Raw genomic sequence first — 17,707 nt, 5'->3', positions numbered from 1 at the left:
AAGGTGGGTGCATGGACATATAAATGTAGCTCGCTAACCAACTAGTTCCTGAACACTGGGGCATCTATGATGGCGACCGAACATCTTATTCAAAACACAGCATTGCTTGTGGCTGCATTGCATCCTGTCTATTGTCTATTGAGGTTACTGTTGGTGGAGAAATTGGTATCTCTGCCTCTTCTATGATAGATTTCTTCTTGTATGATTATTCAACGTGAGTCTACAAAGAATCCCTTGTTCTTTGATTCTGAGGGGCTGGCACCAAATCCTCCAAAGACGTTTATCTTTGATGTTTTAGATGAAATTTCTGATATCAAACTCCACTGTAGCTGTACTTGAAATATCTTGATTTGATGTGACATCACGTTTATCACCCATTACCCACAAGAATAAGAAAAATACACCACCAAACATCAAAATGGGCCCAGAATTACAAGGTACATCACCAATAACTGTTTTATAACAGCGTTAAAGTATTTTAGGGTAGATTTTTCTTTTAAAAGCTACAGTTTTGTGGGACGGCATTATGCAGTTGATTCTGAAAAGATGAACTGATTTTAATAGTTTAACTAGTCAATTCCACTTGTAACAGTGTCTGCCTCTTGCACCTAAAACAACCCCCTTGTGTCACATTTCTTTCTCTTCACATTATGTGCCCAATCTTTCTCCAAAATGGCCTTAAATGCCTTTTAATGTCTGAGTTATCACATTTATAATCCTCATGTCACAGTTTGAATAATCCATGATGGTTTTGATGCTGGTCAGTTAAACTCAGCTGGTCTCCCTGCAATCAATATATTTCTCACAAGAAGTCTTAACACACTAAACGTGATTGATAAATAAATATTAGACTCAATGCTAGTACTATTGTTTCATCTATTAAATCTGCAATAAGCGATTTCAGACCCTGTAACCAATCCTGAAACTAACGTGTGCTACGTGGAGATTTCCGTGAGACGTAATGATATAAACAAATAGCCACACGCGGACCAGCTGTGTTGTTTTCACCTCTTTCCTAAAGCATGTTGTCAAAGTTGGCCCGAGAAAACGTTTTCAACTAGTAAACGCGCTACCGAGCAACCTTCTTCTCTAACCTGATTGTAGCAAACCATTTTAACCCTAGAATTTTATTCAAGGTAATAGACACCCCCATCACCTCCTCCCCCTGTCATTTTACCAATGCCTCACCAGACGTGTGAGGAGTTTTTAATTTTTTTTATGAATAAAGTTGAGCATATAAGACAGCAAATTACCCCCCCGACTGAGTTATACATGCCAATAGGGACATCTATAGTTATTTTAGCAATTTTGAACCTGTATCACTGTCATTTTTATTTGAAACTATATCCCACATGAAATCAACCACATGCAGCCTTGATATTATCCCCACTAAATTCCTTAAAGAGGTTATTGACACAGTTGGGCCCAGTATTTTATCGATTATTAATTGCTCGTTAGAGAAAGGCATTTTTCCTTCTGTTTTTAAACATGCTGTGGTCCAACCTCTTTTAATGAAACCTAACCTTGATCCTTCTGTTCTTAACAATTTTAGGCCCATTTCTAAACTTCTATTTTTATCAAAGGTTTTAGAGAAAGTTGTTTCAACCCAGCTTTTAGCTTTTATGTGTCATAATAACATCTTTGAGAAATTTCAGTTTTTAGAGCTTTACATAGTACAGAAACTGCCCTCCTCAAGGTAACCAATGACCTCCTTTTAGCAGCTGACAGGGGCGTAAGTGCAATTTTAATTCTTTTAGACCTAAGTGCAGCCTTTGACACAGTAGATCATGCCATTTTAACTGATCGTCTTAACACCTGGGTTGGCATCAAGGACACTGCACTTAGTTGGTTTTATTCCTACCTTTTAGAAAGAACCTTCTCGGTCACCATAGGTAACTACTCATCTTCTACAACTCACATTACCTGTGGTGTACCGCAAGGTTAAATTTTATTCTCAATCTATATGCTGCCACTTGGCCAAATTATTCAAAGACACAATGTCTCTTTTCATTGCTACGCAGATGACACACAGATATACCTTCCCCTGAGACCTGGTGACCCAAACAGCCTAGCTGCTGCTGTAGATTGCTTCAATGATATCAACTGTTGGATGGTACAGAATTTTCTTCAGCTCATTAGCTCAAAATCGGAAATCATATTGTTCAGTCCCCCAAATTCTATCAGTCTTATTGAGAGTGGACTTAGTCCTCTGTCCGCAAATGTGAAGCCTGCTGCCAGAAACTTGGGAGTACTATTTGACTCTGACCTAAACTTCAAACCACAGATAAAAAAAAGTTGTCCAGTCCTGCTTCCTTCAACTGAGAACCATGTCCAGAATCAAACCAATACTATCACACAGCGACCTGGAAAAAGTAATTCATGCCCTAATCTTCTCACGACTCCACTACTGTAACTCCAAACCAAAATGCCTCCAACTAGTTCAGAACGCAGCAGCTCTGCTTCTTACTGGTTTTAACAGATGACATCACATCACCCCAATCCTGACTTCTCTCCATTGGCTCCCTGTTCGGTTTAGAATTGATTTTAAGATTTTACTGATCACTTTTAAAGCACGTTTGGGTCTGGCTCCAAGCTACATCACAGATATGTTGACCCCATATGAGGCGGTGCGCAGCCTTAGATCCTCAGGCGGGCCCTTCTGGCCGTTCCAAAGTCTAGGCTTAAAACTAAAGGTGACCGTGCTTTTGCCATCAGGGCCCCTCAGCTTTGGAACGACCTGCCTGAGGAGATAAGGCTAGCAGAATCAGTTACTTCTTTTAAATCACTTCTTAAAACCCATTTTTATAGACTTGCTTTTATGTGATGTCGTCTTTTTATCTTTTTTATCTTCTTTTCATCTTATGATTATGCCACTATTTACTTGAATGTTGCTCCTTTCCATCTCTGTACTCCTATAAATTTTACCACTGTTTATTATTGTTTTATTGCTTTTAAATTCATCTTTTGAGTATTCTGCTTTTATTTTGTCTATCAAAGCACTTTGTAAACTCTTTTTTTAAAGGTGCTATATAAATAAAGTTATTATTATTATTATTATTACCTACCTCTTCACTTGTTATTGTGGGACATGTAACCTTCTGCGGGAGAAAATCGAGAATGGTAACCGGCAATATTTCTCCGTAGGTACGTTTATTTTAGCCATTAGCCTTTATGCACGGTTTGTCCTTAAGGGCTGCCATCGCCCAGTAGCTTTGCTGTGTGTTTACAAAATGTGTTGCGGTTGCTGTCACCCTCTAGTGGTCAGAAAAAATTGCTTAGTGTAGCTTTAAAGGCCAAGCCATAATCTACATGTAAACAAAAATTAGCCCTGTCCCAAAAAACAACCTAGGATTTTAATGTATTTTTCTTAAGTAGCTTAATGTGAGGTTTAAAGCTGCATTAGGCAAGATTTTTTATATAAAAATACACCTGTCTTTTCAGCCTAAATCAGAAAGTGGGGCTGCAACAGAGAAGAGTGTCCCATCCCCACTAATTGAGGCCCAGTAGATTCACCTTATTTGCCCAGATTAAATTCTGGTGTTGGTAAGGTCACTGAGGAAGTGATGAATCAAATGTTAGCGTGAAATCCAAAAGTGTCTCCCAAACAGCAGTGAGTGAGTGCTCCATCCAGAGAAAGCTGGACTCACCAACGATGGCTGAACCTCTTCACCACCCATCTCATCCATCCCACCACACACTAAGAAGACATTTAGTTTACTGATATCACCTTACAGGATTTCTGGGTGATGAAGTCCTCAAAATTCAAACAGTTACCTCTTGCTTCCATTTGGGGCCACCAACGTGCAAAGTTACCTAGTGCAGCTTTAAATGTATTTTGAAGTGTAGAAAATGTAACGTTTGTTGTAGCTTTCATTATTTTTAACTACTGGAATAAAATAGCATATAAAAGAAATAATAAAATAATTGTAGTATATGAATATATGAAGTTGCAAAAAGCTCACTTTCCAATCTTGGCAACCTCCTTTCCACAACTACTACCGAGATGCCACTGAACAAGGCACTTAGCCCCCAACTGCAAATGAAGTTTTAACACGTGGAGTTTAAAACAAACTGATACACACATTAGCATGTCTTGATCTTGAGATTTCAGATATGTTTTCAGGGGTAGTGTGAGATCCTGGTTTATATTTTGCTTGGGCTGACAAATAAGCTGTTAAATCTTTGGAAGACTTTCAAAGTCCTTTCTTGCTTGCTGTGTATGTAACACTTGGTGGAGTTTGTATTCCCCTCGCAATATGATATTTTATTTCCCATAGCCCCTGTACTACCATCAATAAAGAAGTTTCTGTTATAATGGTCCCTTCACCTCCATCTAGACTACATTTCTCCATCTCAGTCTTCGGGAGGAGGACTGCATATTTTATACAACAATGGCATAGTCGCTATGCAATGCTACAGTTTAATTAGTCCAATTCTAAAAAGAAACATCACACTGACCAATTTGTCAATTTATACCAACGTTTATGAGACTATTTGAGCAGTAGGTAGCAGTAGTAACTACATTCAGTGAATGTAATATGTATTCACAGTGATTCAAGTCTATCTGATGTTTCCCAAACCAATCTAGGATATCATTCCCACGAGAGCTCAAGCGCAGTTGAGGTACTAATATTCTGCTCTTATTTTGTGCTTTTCCTCCCATGTAGAATCCAGAAAACCCATTTAAAATCAATGGAGACCTGCAACCCATCTGGGATTTCACATGGTAAGAGATTCTTGGCTCTGGCATGTTGCTTTCGCTCTGCCTTTCCACTTTACCCACCGTCCATCTCTCTCAAATGCCTTGCTCTCATGTTTTGCAGGCTTTTCCTGGAGATATCACCAGGACCTCTGAGGAGGTGTTTTGTAGGGGGTTTGATACAATCCAATTCCCATCTCCTATCAGTCGTTCCCTTCCTCTTCATCTCCTTTGCTGCCCTTGCTGAGGCGCTGGAAGCAGTGAACTGTGGAAGCCAGGAAGAAGCTGGCCATGATGGCCGCCACTGAGACAGAGATGCCGGAGAAGATAACGATGAGGTAGTCTGTGAGGGTGAGGGTGCCGCGGCATTCCCGGAAACTGTCATCAGAAAGTAAACTGAGGGGAACCCGACGTCCATCCAGAGACAGGGAGCACTCTATCCCCTCCATACCTAAGGAGACAGAAAACAATGAGTGAACCCACTAATAGAGAGAGATTAATCCTCAGGGAGAAATTGGCCTCTCTGAAGGTCAAGCTTGTATCGAATTGCCAGGAGGTTAGGACTTGGCCATAGATGGACCTTTCAACAAGACAATGACCCCAAACATAGATCAAAATCAACACAGAAATGGCCATCTCAGTCTCTGGACTTGAACCCTATTGAAGAGGGCAGTCCACAAGCGCAAAAAGAATATCAAGGATCTTGAAATGTTCTGCATGGAGGAGCGGTCCAAAGTCCCTCCAAAAGTGTTCTCCAACCTTGTCAGACATTACAGAACGAGGCTTAGTGTTGTTCTCCTCTCCAGGGGAGGCTTCACCAAATATCAATCGTAGGGGTGCCAATCATTTTGAAGCCTGTTTTGCAAAATTGTACTACTCAATAAAACTTTTGTTTGAAAAATGATTGTGTTAAAATAAAAGTATATTGTTCCCCCATATGTTTGAGCCCACAATGTGACTCACTGTATGTGTTAATGTTTTGCAGACATTTTTGCTCATTTTCATGAAGGGTGCCAATTAGGGATGGGACGATATGCTTATGTCACAATACGATTCAATACGTGATATGGGGTTCACAATTCAATAGGCTACAACCATGATACGATGTAATAAATACAAATTCAATGACAACAAAGTATGACTGTGCAGAATTATGTTTATTGACACAAATCTTTCCTGATGGAATTGGCTTGCTAGAATGTAAACAACAATTCCAAAATTGCATTACAAAGTGCAAATAATATAATTTCAATGGAGAACTTGTGAAATTGTGATGAGCAACCCATCTAATAGATGGAGCTAATATCACCATTCATTTTTCTGCCGCACGATGCGTATTGTCACATTTTTGACCGGAGTTGACCGTATATGGAATCCTCAATTCACAGTGTGGCCATTCATGAAAATAAAGCTGTTCAGCCCAAACATGGGCAGATGAACAATCAGTGGTCCAGTAGTCCTTCAGTGTGTATTTAGTGTATTTTTGTACCAATGTACTGTAACACCCAGAAAACCCAATATTTTGGCCATTGTGTATAAAGGCAGTTTCAGCCACTTCCATTTTATCCGGCTTCTTTTGTAGCACTGCTGTAACCAACAGTCAGTAGACATCATTGTCAAGTGTGTGTGTGTCTGTGTGTCTGTGTGTGTGTGTGTGTGTGCATGCCTGTGTGAGCATGAGTCTGGCTGCCTGTTGTAGTGCCATGTGACTGGAATATCACCAAGCGATGAGGTCACTGAGTCCCTTTTCATGTGGAAAACCCCTTCTGGTCTTACAGTGACTCACATGCACACACACACACATAGACAAATAGACAGACAGACACACACACACACACACACACACACACACACACAGATATATACGGCACACACAAATGGGAACATAAAGAGGCACAAAAATGCAAACACGCATACAAACCTATTCACATGGGCACGGGTGCACACACGCACGCAGAAATATGTTCTTAATGGTATGTGCGCTCTTAATGGTATGTGCGCACACACACATACTGGCACACACAAATGCGAACACACATACAGGTGCATAAATGGCAACACGCACATACACGCATCCACACACACACTCACACACCCACACACACACGTAATGGTATGTGTAAACACAGATGCACATCTATACACATGCAAACACAAATGGAGAAAGGCACGCAATTGCAGACACACACATACACGCAGGCAAAATGGGAACACACAGACACACAAATGCAAACATGGGCAACACACACATACACACACACACACACACACACACACACACACACAGACACACACACACACACACACAATTCTTAATATAGCAGAGGACCATGAATACAAAATGGCTGGAAGAAAAAATCCTCTGATGGTGGTTCTACAGCAGTCTGCGTAGGATCCCAAAATAAACTGCCACACGGAATCAAGCATAGTTCTATTGCCATTTATTTTAACTAATTTCTCTGTGTGTGTGTGTGTGTGTGTGTATGTATGTGTGGTTCAGCTAGGGATTGAGTGTCTTTTTGCTGTGAGTCTAGACACTGGTACCTGGTGTCAATGGCATGGTGTCATTGGCATCAGATGTACTGTAGTGCTGAATTAGGCATGTTGCTTGTTCACCCTTGACCCGACAGCGATCCAAACAGTAGGAGATTATGTTTATGTGGGTTACCTTGTAATTCCTTCACGCTTATTTAAAGCCAGGTCAGTGACAGGTCTTATGTGACATCAGCTTTTGGCCCAAATGAGGGATTCCAGAACTTTTAAGTTTAACCTGAAAATGAATATGGGTGTAAAATATTTGTCTTTAGCTACATCCATTATTATGATTATTGTTGCTTTTGGGGCTTCCTCTATTATGCATTTTTTTATTGGTTGAGCTGGATTTTTTTCATTGAAGCTGCAATGAAAAAAATAAAACGCCTTAGGCTTAGATATCATAGACTGCATATGGAGGATAACGCAACATCCACCCCATGGTTGTTAGCAAAATAGTTTTAAAAAATTCATGTTAAAGTCATCCGTTGTTTCTACTTACATTATTTCACCCATTTTAAGAACAGAACGATTGGCAAACAGGATCTAAAAATCCTATTTTTGCCACAGGTGAAAAAAAAGGTAACGAATAGAAAACAATCTCTGCCCACTCTCATCCAAACCTGCTTGTAACACCCCCCCTAGTCCATGGCTCACCGGTGTCATCAGAGAGCAACGGGCGGGGCTCAGAGCAGCCGAGAGAAAATGGCGCAAATCCAGAGATCCCACTGACCTCAGTGACTATCAGACTCTCCTATCTGCATTCTCCTCCCATCTAAAAAGTGCCAAGACCACTTACTATCAGGAGAAAATCAGCAGCGCCAAAGACGCTCGGAAATTATTTTCAGCTTTTAACTCACTCCTCAACCGTCCACCACCTCCACCCTCAACTCTGCTCACTGCTGACCTCTTCGCATCCTTCTTTACTGATGAGGTTTCTACCATCAGTAATCAGTTCTCTGAGCCTGACCAACTCAGTATGCTGCCGCCAGCTAACAGGGCCTCACTCCTCTCTTTTTCCCATCTTACCGAGGAGCAAGCCTCCAAACTTCTGCTTGACTCTCGTCCCACTACCTGTCCGTTGGACCCCATACCCTCCGACCTCCTGCAGGCCATTTCACCCACACTTATCCCTGCAGTCACGCACATCATCAACTCCTCACTTACAACGGGTGTGTTCCCCACTGCTTTTAAGCAAGCTCGGGTTACCCCGCTGCTAAAGAAACCTACACTCAACCCATCTCAGGTTGACAATTACAGGCCAGTTTCACACCTCATCTTCCTTTCCAAGACACTTGAGTACACAGTCTTTAATCAAGTCTCTGAATTCCTTTCTGAGAACAACCTGTATGATCCTAACCAGTCTGGCTTCAAACGCGGACACTCTACCGAGACTGCGCTCTTATCTGTAGTGGAAACACTGCGATCAGCTAGAGCTGCCGGTCAGTCCTCTGTTTTAATGTTGCTTGACCTATCTGCCTATCTGCCTTTGACACGGTTAACCACCAAATCCTCCTCTCCACACTTGCTGAGCTTGGCTTCTCAGGATCTGCTCTCCGCTGGTTTGAGTCCTATCTCTCAGGGAGATCCTTTAGACCATGGGTCTCAAGCTCGCGGCCCGCGGGCCAATTGCGGCCCGCGAGACGATATTTTGTGGCCCCCACCTTAATATGAAAGTTTAATGTTAGCGCGGCCCGCGAGTTTTATATGGATGGCACTTTACAGTATTGTGTGCGGAGCTGAACGAACCTACCAATCACGGTGGGGTATATGGCTCTCGGGGGTGGGACATCGACCGGGCTTGATGCAAGCAGAGAAACATTTCTCAATGAGTGAAAGTTACAGCAGCGTTGCCATGGAGAGTTTTCTTCCGTGCCTGGCTGGCTGCCTCGTTTCTATTGGGCACACGCGGACATTCGTCCCAGCGCGCTGCGTTCACAACACTTCCAAAAAAAAGTTTTTAAAGTTGCTGCCCAGCGGGACATTATACGTATATATGTCTCTCTCTGACAAAATAAATCAAAGTGATGCGTACGCGGCGGGATAAAAGAAAAGTAAGGAACTCAATGTAGCCTAATGTAGTCTGCAGTCACATAGCGACACCTGTCCGTCGGCGATAACAGTCCCCGGTAACCCGGACCAATTATAGGGTCGCACCGTTATTTGTGGGTCATTATTTTTTATTTGCATCGCGCTATTTGCATTGCCTCACACGATGAACACTACATATATTTCTATATGATGTCATTTGTTTTTTTTGTTTCTATGACTACTGCCAGGTCTCTAGCAGCAAGGAGTAGGCAAGAGAAGCCATGTTCAGAAGAACAGTTCATGTTCTTCAATGTTCCATTCATGTTCAGGACAATTCATATTCAGAAGAACCCATTGAGGTTAAAGAACTGTTAATAAAGACGTTTAAATCTTATTTTGTGTTAAAAAATAAAAATAAAGACATTTGAGAAGATTGGAATTTTTTTAACAAAGCTTTTCTTGTGGAATACCTGATGCGGCCCAGCCTCACCCAGACTCTGCCTCCAGCGGCCCCCAGGTAAATTGAGTTTGAGACCCCTGCTTTAGAGTGTCTTGGAGACGGGAAGTGTCTAAATCCCACTGCTTGTCCACAGGGAATTCGAACTCCATTCGATCCACAGAGTCCCTCTCAATCTTTAAGAAAAGGCTAAAGACCCAGCTCTTTAGTGAACACCTTCTCACCTGATGGATTGTGTAATCCAAAAAACAAAAAAAAAAAGAATCTTTACCTGCCTCTATGCACTCTATGCACTCTATGCATTGCCTCTATGCACTGCCTCGTAGCACCTATGTCCTGTTGGACCAGAACTTAGCTTTATGGCACTTAATCTTGTCCTGAATAGATCCTTGCTTGTGTTGTATAAAAATCTCATATGTACATCGCTTTGGATAAAAGCGTCTGCCAAATGGGAAATTGTAATTGTAAAACCAAAGGCCCTGAAATGACAACAACACTTGAGAGGACTATTAGAAACTAAACTAAACTAATTAATCAGAGGCTAACAAATGCACTAACAGGCTGCAAGCCTTCTTTACAAGTCATGTAAATCAAGTCAGCCAATGATCAGAGAGGATCTTCTTCTTCAGTTGGCTTTATCTGCAGCTTGTATGGTTTAAGGCCACATTGCCATGTAGTGAGGAAGAGGGTATTGTATGTTATTAGATCAATAGGCCTACATATGGGGGAACCAACAGTATATTCATGCAATCAATATTTATATTTGTTAAACACACACACACACACACACACACACACACACACACATAAGTCTGAATGAAAGATGTCATTACTGTAAATGAAATGCAGTAAAATTTGAAACTTGATGACTTTGGTGACCCCTTGAGTCCCTTAGTGGTAGTGTTTTAACACACACAATTTTGGCTATGCTCATGTTGTTGATATTTTGACAGGTGATTGTCATTATACTATGTATATAATACTATGCTGATAAGTTATTATTTTTGCCCTATAGCATTGTTGGGTAGACAGAGATCACAATTAGCCTACCTTGCACCCATATACATGAAAGGCTAGCTCTGTCCCTGGCCCTATGCTGTACTGAGCACATCCTCCACATTCCTTGAGCACATGCTACATCAGTGGTTCTCAATATGGGGTCCGGGAACCACCAGTGGTCCTTGAGGGGGTTCCAGGGGGTCCCCAGCAAATTGATGAATTGTTAAACTTCAGCATTATTTAATTTACAAGAAGTTAACACAATTAGAGAATGTAGAAGAATGACTATTTTGATAGTTTCACTCTTATCTCTCTACCTACAATAGAGATAGTCATGGAATTCTGGACAAAATCATATCTAACAATAAAAATATTCTTAGATTTGGGTCCGAGAGACAAAATCTCATCAAATGGGGGTCCATGGCTCTAATGAGGACTACATTTGGGGTCCTTGATATAGCATTGTGCAGTGCAGAATCACCTGCCAACAATGATAGTTACTTTTTCACTTCATTTTGAGGTATATGTTTGGTATTTTGTAATAATCTTTGTGAAAGTGTAATGACAACATTAGGTGTTATCAGCCTACGCTTAGTTAATGTTTTTGGCTAACACTGTTTATGTGTGTTTATTGTTTTGTAGGAGGAATTTGACTCAGTGTCCAGATGGTCCCACGGGAAGCTCTAAAGAGAACAGTGCAGGTGGAGCTTCTGGGCGCGCTTCATGGAGCAGTCTTCACCAACTGTGTCAAACCACATCATGGACCATGACATAACAGAAGATGACCATGCCACCCAACTCATAAAACAAAAAAAGTTCACAGTACGTCAAGATGGTCCTTTTGCACCATGGAAGGCTTGACACAGAGTGCTTTGTAAAGGACAACAAGGCATCAAAGCATCAAAGACTGACTAAGAGAGAGTGACTTGCATTAGGCTATACTTTAATTGAAATGTGCATTTTGTTTGTTTGGCAGCCTACAGTGTATGAATAGGCATAACGTGGAATACATTGCCTATGTATGAATGTACCAACGATAAATCTAATTTGAAAAATGCAGCAGTGTTTTGACATTTCTTGAGTTGAACAATGTTTGACTTTATTAATAGGATAAATGGTTATCACTGTTGCCAAAAATGTTGGCTTAGCCCATACAAGTCATAATGCTGCCTCTTTGAACTTTTGAGAAGGTTTGGTGTATATTGGAAAATGATATCCCTTTCTATGAATACTAGCTTACTTTTATTTAGGTTTAATGCTTCAACTCAATCCACATCATGTGCTGTTTCCTCAGAATGAAAAAAAATCAAGTCCTGTGACACATGCCATTACAGTTGGCTTAACATTGCTTTTAAACATCAAAGGAGAAGAAATTTGACTGCTTCTCTCTACAGTGGTTGCTCATGCAATCACAGTACAGTGAATGGGAGAGACTGGACATGGCCCCTCTATAGATCTCTATGATTAGTTTACACAGATTGCTGCCTATATAGTGATGTATGGTGATATATATGTATAGCTACATCTATTTATGATGACATCACTGTATTCTCCATAGAAGAGATGAAGTCAGCTAATCAATAGGGAGCTAAAGCGCTGAGATCACATCCAAATTAACTAATCATAAATTATGTCTATGTCATCACCACAAATGCTCCATGGGACTGTACAGAACCTGTAATTGTTTATTGTGGAATCAGGCCATCCACAGAGAGTGAAAATCTTTTTCCAGCAACTAATGGTCATTGTGAGACTGTATGGTACATGTCACAAGGCAGCAATCTCGTTTCAGAGGTCAGGGTTTGTATCATCTGGGATAAACTTCACTGTGACGTAAGAGATGACCTACTCTCTGATCAGCGGGCCCATTCCTATTCAGATAATATAAGATTAGAAGAAACTTTAATGATCCCTGTGAGGAAATGGGGCCGTTGCAGCAGTGAGCATTAATGGGATACACCAAGGAAAAATAGAATATGAATAAGAATAAAGCAAATGGGGTCGGTATAAACGTACCGCCAATTTCGCGACCAGGAAATGTTAAGTTGACATGCATGGATGAAAGTGTAAAAAAGTACAGCATTAAAGAGGGAGTGTAGCAGCAGTGGCAGTAGCACAAACAAATATTACAAATGAGAGCAATATGAGAATTCAAAGAAAAATGTGAAAATTACAACAGGATGGCATCAGATTCACATTAACAGGTCTACAGAAGGCCATACATATGTATTGAAAAGTGCATACAGCAATGCATGTATTACTGTAACTGTTTGAGGGAATGCCTTAACTTTCAGTTTGTCTGAAAGTAATTCAAAGAAATCAGTCTTGCTACACTAGTAAGTGAACTTTTGATGTCATTAGCATGCTAGCTAGCCAGTAAGGATGGCTTTTGCTAAAAAACATACATTCTGGGTAGGTTGCCAGAATCTTGGTAAAATCGGACATTGTGTGCATGAGCGTGGATGTGTGTGTATAGAGCTCAAACCTGGGTAACCTAAATGTAACTCAGTTTTATCAGTATCATTCAGTAACAATATAGTACTTTCTATGCCTGTTCATTATTACATTCCATATTGAATTTTGATAACCTTTGGAAACAGTTGGCCTATACACTCATCCTCAGCACTTACAGTCATATCAATGTTGTGTAGCTAAATCAAAGTAAGCACAGTAAGCACTGTCAATAAACTAAGATGAACAAACATTACTTAGCCAACTAGATATAGTAGGAATAGAAAATCACAAAAAAGAAGAAAAAAAGTCTCATCAAATATGTGATTCTTATGCTGATTGAGCTGTAAGTGTCTTCTACAAAGCTGAATCCAGAGCTGATATTTTTCTAAATTACTTAATGGTTTGGGGAAAGGTAAAATATGTATTTACCCTCTAAACACTCCAGGTACCTGATGTTACTATTAGATGTGTATGTGCCCCAAGCACATATTTTGGCCATATTTTATAACAGCCTTTAAATGCAGATTACAACGCTCAAACAACACATTTTTGATTGACAGGTGTCAATCGCAGTCATGATTTATTATTTGCTCTTTTTTATTGATAGGAGCGAGCTTATAGCCTACTCTACAAGTGTAGTAAACATCATTTTGCCTCTGGCTTCTGCAGCTAGGCTACTTATAGTACTTACAGAAGCAAAAAACAGACAGAGACCTGTACAACTACAGCAGTAGTCGCTTCTGACAATGTGGGGAGAAATTCAGGTGCAAATCAGAGAGAGGGAAAGACAGACAAACAGACAGATGCTTCTCTTATCTTTTTATCTCCGTCATATAGGTCTGATAATGTAATCTATTCAAAACTTTGGACTATGCGCTTACACAGCCCACACAATAAAGCACACATCCAGGTGGGGTGAAATGGTCACTCGTGATTGGTGGAGATTACCCCTGCTCTAGTCATGAGCCTATCAAAACGTTTTTTGCTTATTAAAGGAACAGAGCTAGAATTAGTGGATTATTATTTACAGAATGATTTTGAACAGACATTTGAACGTCCGGTTGACCCTTGTGACCAGACCCGGACAATCTGAAAACGGGACAGATCGGTCGAAAAACTCGCGGCTCTTGCACAGCCGCGAGAGGGTGCACATGAGCACAAATTGCAGATTGTAGCTTTAAGAAAAATGAAAAATAGGAATCCACATACTGTATGTTATCAGGTATAATAGTTACCGGGCCTATATAATTGATAGAATGAGTTTTATGCATCTTTAGGTGGGAGCTAAATGAGAAGCCCAACACTCCGATAAACATTGCTTCTCATTCATTTAGCAACACATTTTGGCTCCTGAACCATAAGAAACCAGGTTTTAGAGAGTATAACTACCAATCTAGCTGGTTAAGGACGTTGTACTGTAGCTGGTTAGAGAAGTCCACATGATCTGTACTCCCTATGCTCCTACTCTGTGTAGCCAGTAGTCTTTCTGTATGCTCTACATTAAAGGCCTAGCCTGTGAAGCACTGGTGAGTAAGAGCAGTGATGAGAGTGTTGGAGCCCCGGTCAGAAGGCCGGTGCAAGGGAGCAGGCTGGACAGTTGGAGATGCAACTCTCCTTATTGTCTTTTTTGTTGTCAATCCACTGTGTGTGTGTGTATGCTATAATGACACAGAAACATAATCAGGGTTTTACCATGACAAACAATAGATATTACAAGAAAGTTCCTTCAATTGTCCATATGAAACCAACACTGTTACAATGGTTTCTATTTGTTGTTTGCCATTAATCTTCCTAACAATTACAATGTAATGCACAATCCATATGACTGGACTGTCACTTACAAAAAATATACTACTGACCTGATTTACTAACTAGGCTTAGACTGATATATTGGGCCGATATTGGCTTTTTATTAAATATCAGATATCAGCCAGTCATGCAGTCCACCTCTGATGGAAGTTCCTCCCTGACCACAGCTACATAATATCAGTCTGGAAAACCTGCGATGACATTTTATCTTCTTCATTTTATTTATTCAAATTTAAAGATATTGGCACAAAATCTCAGCTAGCGTTGAATTCTAGGTCTAAAAATATCGGTCTTGGTATTGGCCTTCAAAAACCCCTATCTGTCGAGGCCTTGTGATAACATCTGCAGTGTTCTGTATTTTGAAGTATTCCTTCAATACTGCATATTTTCACATTGAACAGAGTACTTATGCACAATGTCCAGACAGAGATACTCAAATACACTGAACATTAAGTGCCAGACTTGACTTGATTTCTCATAGCAACCGTCCTAATACCGTCTACAATCACACATTTGTTGCTTATTTGGCAGGAGATAAAAATAGACTCACATGCACTGAACCACAGCATGCTACATCGGCATTATCTGAATAAAGCGTGACGTGTGAACTGTGGAGAATAACATACGCTGTCATCTAATGTATATTCATCCACTGCATTTACAGTAGCAATCTATCTGTAATGCACATGTGCCTAAGAGATAGTGGCATAGCACCATGCTTTGGGAGTTGAGATCAAGTGATGATTTACATCTTGCTTTCTTGTTCAAGTTCTTTCCTCTGCTATTGTTTTGTTATTATTCTGCCAAGCTGAATGAATGCATTAACTGCAATGTTGCAATGCTCACGTTGCAATATTTCAAGACTGTTTTGTTATGGGATTGAATGAATGTAGTATGTATGAAAATATACCATTAACTAGTGGCCATTGTCTAACCAGACATATGCTCCAGTCAGTAATTCAGGAGCAGGGAAATGTGAGCAGATGGGAAATCTCCACTTTCCAAACACAATTCTGATTGGAGTGTTGTGTTATAATTGTATTTTGTACAGGTTTTGTACAGGCAGACAGATGTGTCACAGTTTACAGTGTAATTGACCTAAATAAAGTCATATTTTCACAATAGAGAGGAGTAAGCTAGCTAACTAGAGCAGAGATCCAACAGGATTTTTTGGCTTGAGAACAAGGCTTTGTGACACCGGTCAGTCACTTGTAGCACTGTCCTCCTTTGTTTCAAAACAGAATACGGGCCGGAGAGTGAGTTTTGAAAGCCAGCACGTAATCATTGAATCATTGGTACTGATCAACAACCCTATCAACCCCTGCAGATATATTATGGTCATTTTGTGCTTTGGGACAGTGCAAATCTTACTTTTTGCACCTTTAATATAAGTTGCATCTTAGAGGTTAAACGTTTAAAGGTGTCCTGGCACCCGACCCAAATGGTGATGAAGCCTTTGTTGTGGAGCGCTTTGTACAATCTACAGTTTGGAACAGATGTCTCAGCATTTGGAGGGCTCAGTATGTTTTCATCACAGTAGAAAGATATGAATGCCATTTACAATTTGCTATTACTAGCCACCCATGGCATGGCAGGGGATGATCTTTGTGGACAACTAACAACAAAGATGGAGACCTTCTGTCAGTCACATCATAGTAACCAACAACGTGTTTGTCTTGTATTGGTGTCTTTTTGTGAATTCTTGCTGTTTTTCATTTTTTCCTATATTCCAACTGATCAGTCTAATGTTACAGTTGGAGTAAATTTCAATAGCTCATAAAGTTGGGATGCAGGGATTATCATAAATGAGTGGATTTCCTATGCTCTGGCATGGGACAAAGACTGCAAGTACGCACTTTAAGCAGCTTATGTCTTACCCGTTGGAAGCTTGTGGCGGTTCTCTGTCAGCCATACAAAGAGTTTGGCAAAGTGACAGTTGCAGACCCATGGGTTGCCCTCCAGGCGCAGCATCCGGAGAGAGGGCAGAAGCTCCAGGACCCTGACGTCCAGCGCCGTAAGCCCATTCCTTTCCAACTCCAGCTCCCTCAGTGAGGTTAAACCCCTGAAGGCGTCCTCGCCCACCATGCTTAAGTAGGGGTTGTTCCCCAGACGCAGTTTGATGAGACTCCGGGACTCCCCAAAGGTTCCCGAGGTGATTTCAGTCAGGTTGTTGCTCCCCAAGTCCAAGAAGACCAGTCTGGAGGAGGTGCTTAGAGTCCCAGGCTCCAGCCGGGAGAGGGAGTTATTCCTCAGGTCCAGGTATACCAGATCACTGTAGAGGACCAGGAAGTCAGAGGGGATCCAGGGAATCCAGTTATTGGAGAGCAGGAGACGACGCACGTCCAGAGGAATGGAGTCCGGGAGGCGGGTTAGACCTTGGCCGGTACAGTCCACTGTGTGGTGGTCTGGACACAAACAGCTGGATGGACAGTTGTGGCCTCGGGCGAGCAAGGTCGAGGAGATCAAGGCAAGGAAAGGCTGCAGCCAGTTAATACATGGTAACATTGTCGAGGGGGGCAGAGTTAATCAGGAGATGGGGTGGGGGGGTCGGAGGGGGCGGGGTGGGGGGTCTAGGTGGGGGGAAGAGGGGAGGTGAGCTTGCTAACAGGGTGTGGGAGAGGGATAGATAGACGGGTTAAGACCACAGGAGGGGAAGGGGAAGGAGAGGTCGGATGAAAAGGCTCAGTGTCTCGGCGCCGGCATCTTTCTTTCTCTCGGAGCTATGA

The 17,707-nt window shown here is 41.3% G+C and overlaps 1 protein-coding gene across 1 annotated transcript; it reads right to left on the bottom strand.

The window, feature by feature from the left end:
• Positions 1-4,902: 4,902 nt before the first annotated feature.
• On the bottom strand, positions 4,903-17,486 carry lrrc38a (leucine rich repeat containing 38a). Its single transcript, XM_071901013.1, has 2 exons — positions 16,859-17,486; positions 4,903-5,150 (listed from the first exon to the last, which is right to left on the bottom strand). The coding sequence occupies exons 1-2, from the start codon at positions 17,484-17,486 to the stop codon at positions 4,903-4,905; spliced, it is 876 nt and encodes a 291-aa protein (XP_071757114.1).
• Between the last annotated feature and the right edge of the window lie 221 nt (positions 17,487-17,707).

This window comes from Centroberyx gerrardi, chromosome 14 (genome assembly GCF_048128805.1).
Source record: "Centroberyx gerrardi isolate f3 chromosome 14, fCenGer3.hap1.cur.20231027, whole genome shotgun sequence".
In the NCBI taxonomy this organism is placed as follows: Eukaryota; Metazoa; Chordata; class Actinopteri; order Beryciformes; family Berycidae; genus Centroberyx; species Centroberyx gerrardi.
Note: the sequence above shows the minus strand (reverse complement) of the source record. Positions and strands in the feature narration are given on the sequence as shown.